The sequence below is a fragment of the Corvus hawaiiensis genome, chromosome 1 (assembly GCF_020740725.1).
Source record: "Corvus hawaiiensis isolate bCorHaw1 chromosome 1, bCorHaw1.pri.cur, whole genome shotgun sequence".
Taxonomy (NCBI): Eukaryota; Metazoa; Chordata; class Aves; order Passeriformes; family Corvidae; genus Corvus; species Corvus hawaiiensis.
The window spans coordinates 44,842,619-44,854,874 of NC_063213.1; the positions used below are offsets into that span (position 1 = coordinate 44,842,619).

At 37.0% G+C, this 12,256-nt stretch overlaps 1 protein-coding gene across 3 annotated transcripts in view; it reads left to right on the plus strand.

Annotated features, from left to right (window-relative positions):
• Positions 1-10,432, plus strand: part of HACL1 (2-hydroxyacyl-CoA lyase 1) — a 21,491-nt gene extending 11,059 nt beyond the window's left edge. For all 3 annotated transcript variants that reach the window (XM_048302504.1, XM_048302521.1, XM_048302512.1), the window contains exons 9-17: positions 1,220-1,355; positions 2,492-2,597; positions 4,010-4,093; positions 4,388-4,489; positions 5,422-5,576; positions 6,732-6,890; positions 7,187-7,294; positions 7,900-8,086; positions 8,489-10,432. In XM_048302504.1, coding sequence (XP_048158461.1) covers positions 1,220-1,355; positions 2,492-2,597; positions 4,010-4,093; positions 4,388-4,489; positions 5,422-5,576; positions 6,732-6,890; positions 7,187-7,294; positions 7,900-8,086; positions 8,489-8,521 — 1,070 coding nt within the window. In that variant the 3' untranslated portion in view covers positions 8,522-10,432. The remainder of the gene's footprint in view (positions 1-1,219; positions 1,356-2,491; positions 2,598-4,009; positions 4,094-4,387; positions 4,490-5,421; positions 5,577-6,731; positions 6,891-7,186; positions 7,295-7,899; positions 8,087-8,488) is intronic.
• Positions 10,433-12,256: the final 1,824 nt, after the last annotated feature.

Sequence of the window (12,256 nt, forward strand, 5' to 3'; positions counted from 1 at the left end):
GAAAGTGCCAGCCTACCTGTGTTGGGATATAAAGCAACACAGCAGGTATTGCTGCTGTTGATGTTTTACAGACTCTTCATTGTACCCTGCCAGTGTAATCAATTCCTGGAAATGGAGGGTAATTATTCTCTGTGCTGGTTCACTTCTTTTTTGCCTCCTTGTGGAATGTTAGCCAGTGCAGTGGTGTTTTTGTTGAAGATACAGGTCAGCTAGGAACAGAATTAAAATAACCAGCTCATTTAACCGAGCCTGTTTTCCTGCAGATGTGGGGAATGATCTCTATCTATGTTTAATTAGGGAGTGCAATGATTGAAATGAGATGGATCTTATGATTGATTAGGTAATGAAATTGAAAACAGAAGGTAAATCTGGAGAGGTTATGGGGTTTTTTTTCTCCCTGGCTGAATACACATGAACAAAAGGGTGTTCTTTGAAAGTGAAAGGTGGAAAACTCAAAAAAATAGATCTGTGTTTTGTTGATGTCAGCAACTGAGAATCCACTCAACAAATGTATCTGGACTTTGTGCTATATATTGTTGTATGCAGAATTTTTGGAAGATTTACAAAAGTATATTCTTCAGGATTTAAGACTCACAGACTCAAGCCATTACACAAGGACTAGTCAGTTTTTCCAGGTTGTCTGGGCAAGCTTAATTCAGCAGCCATACACTGCTGCAGCATCACAGGAAACGTGTGCACAAACACATACCTTTGCAAGGACTTCTTTGTGCTTCTCTCTTTTCACTAAAGGCTTATGGAAGACTCTTCAGGCAGGTTGTTATGGAGCATGTGGTACAGCAGCATGCAGGGGGTAAGCAAGAAATGGCATAACACAACATAAAGATCATCTTGTGTTGCTGCTGCAGAAGTCTTTGTCCAATAATACCAAACTTCACCCACTAAAAAATGGTCATTTTAAATAAACAAGATCTCCTATTTTTCCCTGCCCTGCTTCATAAAGATAGATAAAATAGTTCAGTTGAAGTCTTACAAAAAAACCAACCGAACAAAACTTTTTGTCAAAAATATGTGAAATTTTAACCCCAGATATCTATGGCTTGGCATGTTAAGTTTTGAGTTCCTCAGAATGAAAAATAACAGGCAGCTTTCATTATGGGAAACAGTACTCTTTCTGCCACTAATGTAATCAGCTTAATTGAGGTTCAAGCAAATACAGTTGGTTTCTGTAGTATTAAGCAGTCTCTTTCATTTCATTCAGGTGCTGCTTATTCACATGCTGAAAACAACATCAGAAAGTTGGTGGAGCTTTGCGGACTGCCTTTTTTGCCTACACCTATGGCAAAAGGAGTAGTTCCTGATAACCATCCAAACTGTGTAGCTGCAGCAAGATCAATGTAAATATAAAGCAAGGCTTCTAATCCTAACAACTGAGAAACAATTAGGAATTTTGGTGGGCTGCAGATGCCAGGGAAGAGAAAATTCGTACCACAGGCATTTTTTCAACCATGTTTTACACCTCACTGTGGAGCACTGAAGATCTCACTGGGAAAGCGACAGCAGATTTAAGTGGATCACTTAGAATGCTGACCAGGAAGATACTTTGTCTGAGATATATAATATTGTGTAACTATGAAACCTATGGCAAGTAGATGCATCAATGTTGCTACTGTGTATTTCATAACATAAAATAGAGCTGGCAAACAGTTTATGTTAAACATTTAACTTTGTGCACTAGACAAACTACTTTTTACTTTAACACCATAAACAGAAGCTTGAACTGCCCATGTTGCAGTCAAGGTTTTGCCAGCTGTTGTCTCTGTGTGGTGTTTGCAATACCCTGTCATTAAACTGCACTTTATTCCTAAAGAAAAGTAAGGTATTTCGAACTACACTGAAAGACTATGTTTAAAGTAATTTTTAAAAGGGTTTTTTTGCCTTTTGGCAAAGTTAATTTGAATGGACTCTAAGAACTCTACTATGTATGAATATGCACAGAGTCAGTTTGCAGATGAAGCGTTTATATACCCTGAGATTAAAATGCTGTCCATTGCTGAGTGTCTTAGCTTTATCACTGTTAAGCATGCTGCTAGGAAGAATGGGGAATAAAAGAATGTACCAAATATTGTCTGCCCATCTGAAAGGTAAATTAATGGGAGACTAAACTGAGAGGCCCACAACCATCTTAATTTTGGCACCCACTGTTGCCAGTGTCACAATAATAAGTCTTTTGCTTTAACCTCAGCATCATTCTAGCATTTTGTTGGTCTCCTAATGTAATGATTCCTTTCCTAAATACAATGTAATAGGAAAAGAGTAATTACTTTTCTTCTTAAGTTCCTTAACTCAAGAATGGCTTGGTGATTGGCTGTATAAAAGGATACAGGGTTTTGGGGGCTAAGCAGGCATTTTAGAGGAAGGAATGTATATTCTGGGGTTTGCTGCGGTGGTTAGGATTGCTTCTAATTTTACAAAGACTATTAAATGTAATAGTGATTCCTTCTTATCTGGTTCTGTCATTTCCCTTTATTAGGGCATTACAGCATGCTGATGTAATCATCTTGCTTGGTGCAAGGTTGAATTGGATTTTGCATTTTGGTCTTCCACCAAGGTATCGACAGGACGTAAAGGTTATTCAGGTAAGCAGGAAAATTATCATCACTTAATGAAGTCTTCTGTGTTCTAGCATTGCCTAGAGAAATTATTGTAAATTATTTTGGTAATGTATTTCATGTGGCAAATACTGCCATATGGGCAGTGCAGTATGGTGCATATAGTTATGGTAATTATCAAAAAATACTTATGATTTCTTTAATTATTGTTTTTACTTCCTTATTTTTTTATAAGAATGCTTACAGTATTGTTCCTAGTATCAAGAGCTTGGTGCTGCTTTAATGAGGAGGGCAGACACTTCTATGCAGTTGACTAATACAGGGTTAGACTTATGATACTGTTGTGATCTTTGGAGCATTGGAATTTCTATGATTGAAAGAAAACTGTCTTTGAAATTGCGGAATCTTTCATACTGCTCTCTTGACTGAATTTTTCTGAAAAATAATTGCTTTCAGATTCTGAGTCAGTCATAATGTAAGAGCTCAGTCATTCGGAAAGTTAATGAAATAAGAGGAAGAAAGGCTATTTAACTAATTAATGTATTTGACAATCTGCCAGCTCTTAGAAAGAGAAGTCTTTAAATTGTGTCCTTAAAATCTCCTCCCCAAGAGTCCATGGTCAAATAGTAGTAGTTGATCCAACATGCTGGCTGTCCTGCTTACACTGACCTGGAACATGATCAAAAGTTCCAAACTTCGCAGTAGCGTTAATTTTTAAACTAAATTTTTACAAATACACATGCTATTTTTGCAAATATTATTTTTTAAAATAATACATATTTTATGTTTCCTCTTTCTAAAAAATTTAAATAAATTTTTTTTCCTCTTACTTAAAGTAATTTTTTTTCACTATCAGAGATTAATATTAAAATACTAAGTCAGTTCATAGTCTGTGTGACCTGGTCAAAAGTAACAGTTTATGGACCTTAGAGGGCTCATGCATCACTGATAAAGAAATTTGCTTCAGTAGTTGCAACTTACTTTTCGGTTTCTTCATGCTAGCTAAATTCTTACTGTCAAGTAGCATACACACAGTTTTCTCAGTGAGAAAATTGCTGCTTTGTATAGACTTTAAGGGTATACCTAAGCCTAGATTTTTAGCTCTCATATAATTATCATTTTATTCACCACCTTCTCCTTAATGTTGTAATAAAGTTCCATAGTGTCTGTGAGAGCTTGAAAGAAGCAAGCAGTCAATTTTAAGGATATATATGAATTTTTAATAAAATAGGTATATAACACAGGGTTTTACTTTATATAAAGGATTTCCTGATGTCATGTGAAGGAAAGGCAAAGGAAGCTATCTGTACAGCCAAAACAAGGTATGAAGACAATGTTAGACATGTATGTATGTTAAGCCATGTTCCTCTCTTGAACTGAAAAAAAAAGTTCTCTTTAATATCCTTGAGTTAATTGTGGTATTTCTTTTTGAAATACAGATTGATATTTGTGCAGAAGAACTGGGGAATAATGTAATGCCAGCTGCAACTTTATTAGGTGACATAAACGCTGTGACTCAACAGGTAACGTAATGTCCCGTGTCCTCTGGTTTTGACTTCAATTTCCTCTGATTCATATAAAGTAAATTGCCCGTTAAAAATAAAAAAAGCCCAGCTGTTCAAGAAAAACCATTTTTCAGGCAGTATATTCATGCTATATCCAGTATATCCAGTCTATTCTCAAATGGTATGTTCAAGATTCTGATTAGTGTTACTGTGATTTTGCTGGGATCATTCTTGATAATGTTATTCTTGATGCTTTTGTTGTCTTTTAAACATGTTGAAAGACCCCTCTATACCATTTCAATATTGTTCCAGCTCTTAGAAGAATTCAGCAAAAGATCATGGAAATATTCTTTGAATTCAGAGTGGTGGAAGAAGCTAAGAGGGAAAATAAAGAACAATGAGGAAAGATCGAAGGTAGTGTGACATTAAAGAAATTAAAGGGTTTCTTACTGTAACAGGCACTGATTGTGCCTGTCATAGTCATTTTTGTCAGTTTTGTAACTGGTCTATATCCAACCTCCTCAATTATTTCTCAGTTATATCACCCAGACTTCGAAATTCTAGTACAGGCTTATTCTTCTTAGGCTTAGGAACTATAAGCATTATAGTTAAAATATTCTACGCTTTTGTTTAAATTCAAACTGTGTGGAAGTCATTAAACTTTGGGATTGGATTCTTAAAGCCATTAGTAGAAGACCACATCCAGAGCTGCTGTATTATGGGCAGTGACTTCTAAGCAATGGACAGATGTTCCAAGTACTCCAAGTGGAAGCTGGCTTAGGTGAACATGCATTCTTAGTTTTCTTCTAATTGTAATCACTGTTTGTAACTGTTCAGTTTAGGAATGCTGGTCTAGGTTTAATCTATGTTAAAAGCAAGTAGCTGTTAAGACCAAGAGACCACAGATGGTTGGTATATACCTAACTTTATGTAACTCATATCCTGCAACTTCAGATGCATGTTTTCAAGACTGAGATCCAAAATAAATTCTTTCTAGCAGGTCGCTCTTTTGAATTATCTCCCAGCTCACTTAGGGTTGTCAATAGTCAAACCTGGGTGCAGAAAAATTTCATGTGCCTCTTGGGTTAAACTGAGTTTTAATAGCTTCTGCTAGCAATAGGCCATTGAAGAGTTGCTGAACTTGTTGATAGCCTTTGATAAATATGTTGTGTCACCAGGATAGATACAGAAGGAGTGACCTTGGTACAGTGTGTGGAAAAACCAAATACTCCAGCCTTACCTAGCAGAGTGTATTTTGATTTCCGTCATTATTATTTAGGTGTCTCTGTTTAGCACCTTATTATAAATTCTATTCATGGGAATTACTAATATCTTTTATTTTTAAGGAATTAGCATTACAGAAATCTCTGCCTATGAATTATTATACAGTCTTTCATCACATCAGAGAACTGATACCCAAGGACTGCATTTTAGTAAGTGAGGGAGCAAACACCATGGACATTGGACGAACTATGCTTCCAAATTTCTATCCCCGTCAAAGGTGTGGTATCTTTTATACTGTGCTGACTCAACAGGCTACATTTATGCATAAATGTTTTCATTTAGCTAAGAAGTATAATGGTCTGGAAAACAGAAGTTTAATATGCTGAGAGAGGGGTTAAGGAAAGTTTTCCACTCACATACTGATGTCCTGTCATAGATTTTAACAATTCTCTGCGTGCTCTGCAGCAGAATGGTGATAGTTGCTCTCTCTCGTGGAAAGTGAATGATGAGCATCATGTTCATTCCTTGGCCTAGATGTTTGTTTCTGTGTTCAGAGTCTGTGGTAAATATTGATGAAAAATAAAAACAATCATTGAGATTCTCATGTTGAAAAGAATTAATGTGAAGAGTTCTTCTTTGAAACACTTCAAAATGGGGCATACTTGAAAATTGGATTATATATTGGGCATGCTTTCATGTAAACCTGCATGCCTAAGATGTGGGTATTCAAAATACTACTTTGTGAACAAAACAACCAACAACCAAGAAAACTCATGTATTTCGAGTAGAGTTGGGGGAAGACTGCATTTTTCTCCCTTATTTAAAATAAGGACACAGTAATGTTACTGGTTGTCTCTTCAGACTGCATTGCACGTATCTGAAAGCAAATTCAAGAAGTTAACCCTAGAATAATCTAGTGCTTTATGTACTTTTGTGTCCATTATGTGCTTCTGATTGAAATGGTCTAACTAAATTATAGCTTTCAATTTGATTTCAAATGGTTGAACAGAAGACTAAAATTTGAACAGCAGTATTTAATCAATGGCTTTCAGACTAATAGTTATATTTTCAAGGAATTAAATATAGAAATATTTCATGTTGTCTGTCTCTCTACAGTAATTGAATGTTTTTGAAATACTGTTACTATGCAAGCTAAAAGCATATGAGAATAGTTCTTTATTGTAGCACTAGTGTACAAGAGTTCCTAATTTTAATTAGAGTTCCAGTATGTTTATATCACGTAAAACATTTGCAGGTTTCTGGAATGTTTGGCTGAATATAATAATCTCTAGTATCTCTTGATATTAATTGTTTATAAAACAGTATTTGAATAGTATATGGCAAAGCATTAAAAGTAAAAGTAAGGCACCATGGATTAACTGAAGAGATTAAATAACAATAAAGGAATAGTAATTCTGTATTCTCCCTGTAGGCTTGATGCAGGTACTTTTGGAACCATGGGAGTGGGGCTGGGTTTTGCCATAGCAGCTGCAATGGTAGCCAGAGACCGAACACCTGGAAGGCGAGTCGTCTGCATAGAAGGAGATAGTGCTTTTGGATTTTCTGGGATGGAGCTGGAGACTATCTGCAGGTAACTGGGGTTTTTTTGGCTCAAGAAGGTGCTCTTCAGGGTCACTTTTACTAGAAGGCCAAGGATGCTGCTGGTCAGTGGTGTATCCATAAAGCATGTGAAAACGAGCCAAAAAACATACCTACTCATTTTTTATGTTGTTGTGATGTAGTGCCTTACCAGTGATGATTAAATCATATTTCAGGTGGAAATGATTTATTTTCTTTTTTTTTTAATTTTTAAGGAAAACTACACTCTTAACATCTTAGAGAAAGGGGTAGGTATTTAAGAATTCTTCCAAATGTGTCTTTTTATAGATACAACTTGCCAATCCTGATTATTGTAGTAAACAACAATGGGATTTACACTGGTTTGGATGCAAATTCCTGGGAGGAGATGTTAAAGTTTGGTGACCCTGCTACATGGTAAGCATCTTCAAAGTATGTCCTGTTAATTGTGAAAGAAGTGATCAAAATGGTCATTCTCTTAATTTTTAATGCTTTGTGATCCAGATTGAAATTACTTTTATAAAGTCGATTTAGTCCTGGGCTAAGTTCACGTAAGCAAGAACCAGTTACCAAAAGCAAACAGCCAACCTAATCCCAGCCTATGGTTTGCACAACAGTGCAGCAGAGAGATGATTCTCTATTAGTTTTCTCAGGTTCCTGCAGCAGTTCAGCCCACACAATACAGAGCTGATAGTGGGCTAACCTTCAAGATCCTGGTAATCTTCAAAATTACCTGAGACTTGAGTTCTGAGTTTACACAGGACTTCTGCTTGTGAGCTGAGATCTCTGTACAAAAGGAACGGTGCTAAAGCTTAGCTCAGGAATGTCTCCACAAGATAAAAATGAGTATGGTACTCTATAAACATAGCTTAAGTGATATAGGAACCATAATTCTTCCAGCCCAGAATTCGTCAGGCCAGCACAATAATCATCTTGCACTTTAAAATTGGTGCTGAAATAATTAAATTGGTGAGCCTGGCAATTCTCCCATGCCATTAATCATGTTTTCCATTCTGTTACAGTGTACCTCCTGTTTCTCTCCTGCCAAATGCACACTATGAGAAAATTATGTCTGCCTTTGGAGGTAAAGGATACTTTGTTAAAACACCAGAAGAATTGCAGAATGCTCTGAAAGCAAGTGTGTCTGACAAGCAAACACCTTCTCTTATAAATGTAATGATTGATCCACAGTCAGAGAGAAAGAAACAGGTTTGTATGTGTTTTCCTTTCTTTTTCTGCAAGCTTCATGGTGGTGAGCTCAGGAGCTATCACTTAAACCACAGAGGAGGCAGAGATGGTTGCAAGGCAGAAAGATTGTGTTTAGATTTGGAAGATGGAGAAAATAGGTCCTTCTACACCATGCCATCTGCTTTCCTTGCTATCTGCTTGTTTGGGATTTTCCCCCACTGGCTATTATTAATGCACAATGTCCTTAATAACTCTTTCCAGAATTTAAGGTTATTCCTTTTCATTCTAGACCAAATGAAATGAAATATTTTTGAGCAGTCTTTATATCCTGTGAATTCCATCTGGTAGCTAACTATTCCTCTTACTGTTTCCCCATTCTGACATGGTTTTTATTCTGTGTTGGTTTGGTTTCTTTGCTTCCAGGAATTTCCCTGGCTGACTCGTTCTAACCTGTAGAAGAGGAAGATGATGGCAGTGTGTTAAACAAAATGGAATTGTTTTCTGGAAGTGGAACTGATACAACTATATTTTGCATAGGCATTGGAACAAAGTGGGATTTTAGAATTGCTGTTAGAGGAATCTTTAAATGCTGAAATTACAATTAGGTAATTGTAAAATGAGAAAGACACATATGAATGTATACCAGGCCTTCTAGCAGATTGTACACAAACACTGATGATAAAATGATACACTTTTTCTTTTACTCAGAGTAATACCCATTATTTGTGAATTGAAGTCTTGAATATTCTGGATGAACAGAATGAGGTGAGGGTTTTATGCTGTCTGAAACAGAAGTGTTTGACAGTCTGCAATTATAGTAGCTTCATTTTTAACCAGCCACACCACCATCCTACTTGTTAAAAACTTTGTCCTCTAAGGACCAAAACAAAGCATCTTGTGAAAAAGTCCCGATTGACCTCATTATGCATTGAAGCCCGTTGCATTGGTAGTAGCTTCCTAATTTTACAGATTGATTTTTCAGCTTCTACTGAATGTAGAAGTAGCATATTAAAAATGCAGATTTACTCAAGGGCTAAGCTTCTGTCTACTGAATGTTCTTTTGCTGACTAGAGCTTATGGTGCTTGTAGGAAAAAAAATCCTGGATTTTTGTTTGAAGCTTTGCTCTTCACAAAGACACCACCATGTCTGTAGACTGAAAACAGGGCCATATTTATTAGTGAGATTTCCAGTATTGATAGATTGTAAATCTTTATAATCAGAAGCATTTTAAATAAAACCTTACCACCACTGCCAAAACATCAACAGCACCAAAAAGACAACAAAAAACAAACAAAAAAAACCAACAAAAAACCAAAACAAATAAACAAAAAATCCCTCACCAGTGCAGCAACAATGATGAAAAAAGAGACTGGAGCATAATGTTCATTTTGGCTGGAGTCACAAGGCAACCACCAGTGTTTGTGCTATGGCTGGCTAATTGTGCAACAAAGGTTCTTAATGTAACTGTATGGAAACCTAGTGTCCCACCTGCTCTGTGATGCAGAGGTAACATTTAAAGCAGATATTTGGCCTACCTGGTATTCTGTCTGCTGTGTTGTCATTTGTTGTTGCATCTGACAACCTGACTTCAAGTTCAGACTTTAAAATGAAGTAGCTCTTTGTCTATGCTTCTGTCATGGCCTACAGCAGCTACTATGCAGGATACTCTAAACAGATTACTTTATATTTACATCTGTTCTTAAATGCACAGGTTCTTTGTTGTTACTTGCACAAAAGAGAAAAATGTGCCAAAAATTGGGTTTTGCTCGCTTTATTTTCTATTTTTCCATTGTCAGTAAGTGTTAGTTATCTAGTGGAAGGCACTTGGATGACATAAGGAGAGGAAGGACTGGGCTGGCAGGGGATCATCGCCTACAGTCAGGTTTATTGCAGAAGGCTTGGCTTATTGGGTCTGGTACTTTAGTTTGGGTCTGGCCCAAGGCCATGGATCTGTGAGGCAGAGGAAAGTAGGAATGTCTCTGCACACTAGAACAGGAAGATAATATCTGAAAGAAATAATATCTGAAATATCTGAAGTGCAAAAGGGTAAAATCCTAGAATAGATACAGCTCACAAAAAAATGTAGGGCTGCTGAGTTGCTGTGTTCTCTGGGGCACTCTTCAAGAAATGTGGAACAATTTTGAATCTTGACATTAATTTTATTTCATTCTTCTTGTCTCACAAATTAATTTTGATAGGTTTCAGTGATTAAACACAATCCATTATGTTGGTGAAAAATATCTCAAAGAGTTAATGCTGGAACTGACCACAGGGGAGATAATTTGCATTGGATAAGCAAATGTAGAAATTATTGGTTTATACTTGAAAAGTAATAAAAAGTGATTTTCATACTGTTTGTCCTTTAATGAGAGTATTTGAATTATGTCAGCATTTTGTGTCAGCTGTTGGAAATCAGTTTATATTTGATTTATTAAAATGTTGTTGAATAACTACAATACCATGCACAATTTATTTTAATAACTCAAGATATGGAAAGCAAAGATTTGAAACTGGGGGAAGGCAAGAACGTAATTGATGTTATCAATTTGGATTTCATTAAGATTTTAAAAAGCTTAAGAAAGAATTAACACTGCATTTCTTACTGCTATAAAACAGAGATAATACCATGATATAATAGAATTTCTTAGGTTGTAAAGATTAGGGGTTTTGAGATGAGAGAGGGCACAATTTCCATGTAAAACCAAGGAGAGTGAAATCTCTGCTGCTTTGTTTACACAGCTTACCTGCTTGATATTATTTTACACCATGGAGTTGATCTAAGAGGAGTGTTAGGCAGATGAAATTGCATGAATGAGGACAGTTTCAAAGATGAGACAGAAACAAGCTGTCCTGAAATGTCCAAATTTTATTAAAAGGATTAAAAAATTACAGATGCTGTAAGCCTAGAGAATGTTGTGACTCTACCCAACTGGAAATTTTCCTTCAAGGCCAGAACTTGGAATTAAAGATATTGAACAGATTCAAGAGGAAGAAAATGTCTGGGCCTCAGCTGAGGGAAGATGCTGTGAAAGAGGTAGTAATGGGACATGCCAGGAGTTGTTCATGTTTAAGTAAGATGCAGTTCTGAGTCTCTTTCTTATCATGGTTTTCAGGTAAATCAAGAGTACTTGAAATTTTGCTGTACATGTTATGGGTGCCCTGCATCAATCATTAGTTCAGTCCCTGTGAAAACTTTCCTAACATGGGCCTGCTCAGTTCATGGGGTTAGGAAGCCCGAAGTTCAGCCCAGCAGCACTTGTCTTCTTCAAAGAGACGTGAAAGGGATTGCAACATGGGACCAGCGAGTGGTACAGGAACAGTATTACAGAGATGTCCAAAACACAACAGGTAATTTCATTATGGGAGCGGAGGTGAAACCACAAGGAGTCACCAAAAAATGGCCTGGTATGAGGAGCAAGAATCACAGAATATTCTGGATTGGTAGGAACCCAGAAGGATCATTGAGTCCAACTGTTTAAGTGGGTGGCCCACAGGGGTCAAACCCCCAACCTTGGCATTATTAGCACCATGCTCCAGCCAACTGAGGTAAGAGGTAAGGTTTGTTACTGTCTCAGCACCTCACAAAATAGCGTAAGGTGTTGAGTATGTGTTCCTGGAGCCCCTTGTGTGCTCAGCTTGCTAACAGGTTTAGTTTGCAGTAATTACAAAGTTTTCAGTAATTGTGTTCCACCTTTAGTCTGCAGTGAACAGGCTCTGCCCTGTGCGCATTTGGGTGTATGGCAGGTCTGCTTGCCTTCAGTTGTTATGGCCACAGAGCATGCACCCAGATGGTAGGTTTGGTCTGGCCAGATTTGATTTTAAGCACTCCTTCAAAAGCCCAAGTACACATAAAAGCAGCAATGCATCTTCAGGTCTGCCACTCCGGACCCACAAGCAACAGGCACACACTGGCTGTAAGCTATGGTAAAAGTCTTATTAATAAATGTATCTTCTGCACTGACTACCTCTTATTTTATATATTGTAATCAAAATCCCCATTGCAGCTCTTTTTAGGCTGTTTAAAGAGCTTCATGGCTGTGCTAAGAGAAAGGAGAGCTTTGTAATGTTCTGAGGTCAGACCAGGTGTCAGAGCTGATCTTCTGTACGGCAAACTGACAATGTGACTTCTGTCAATTTATTTACTTATTTACCCAATATTGAAATTAGTAAGAAACAGCTATTCTGAAGGA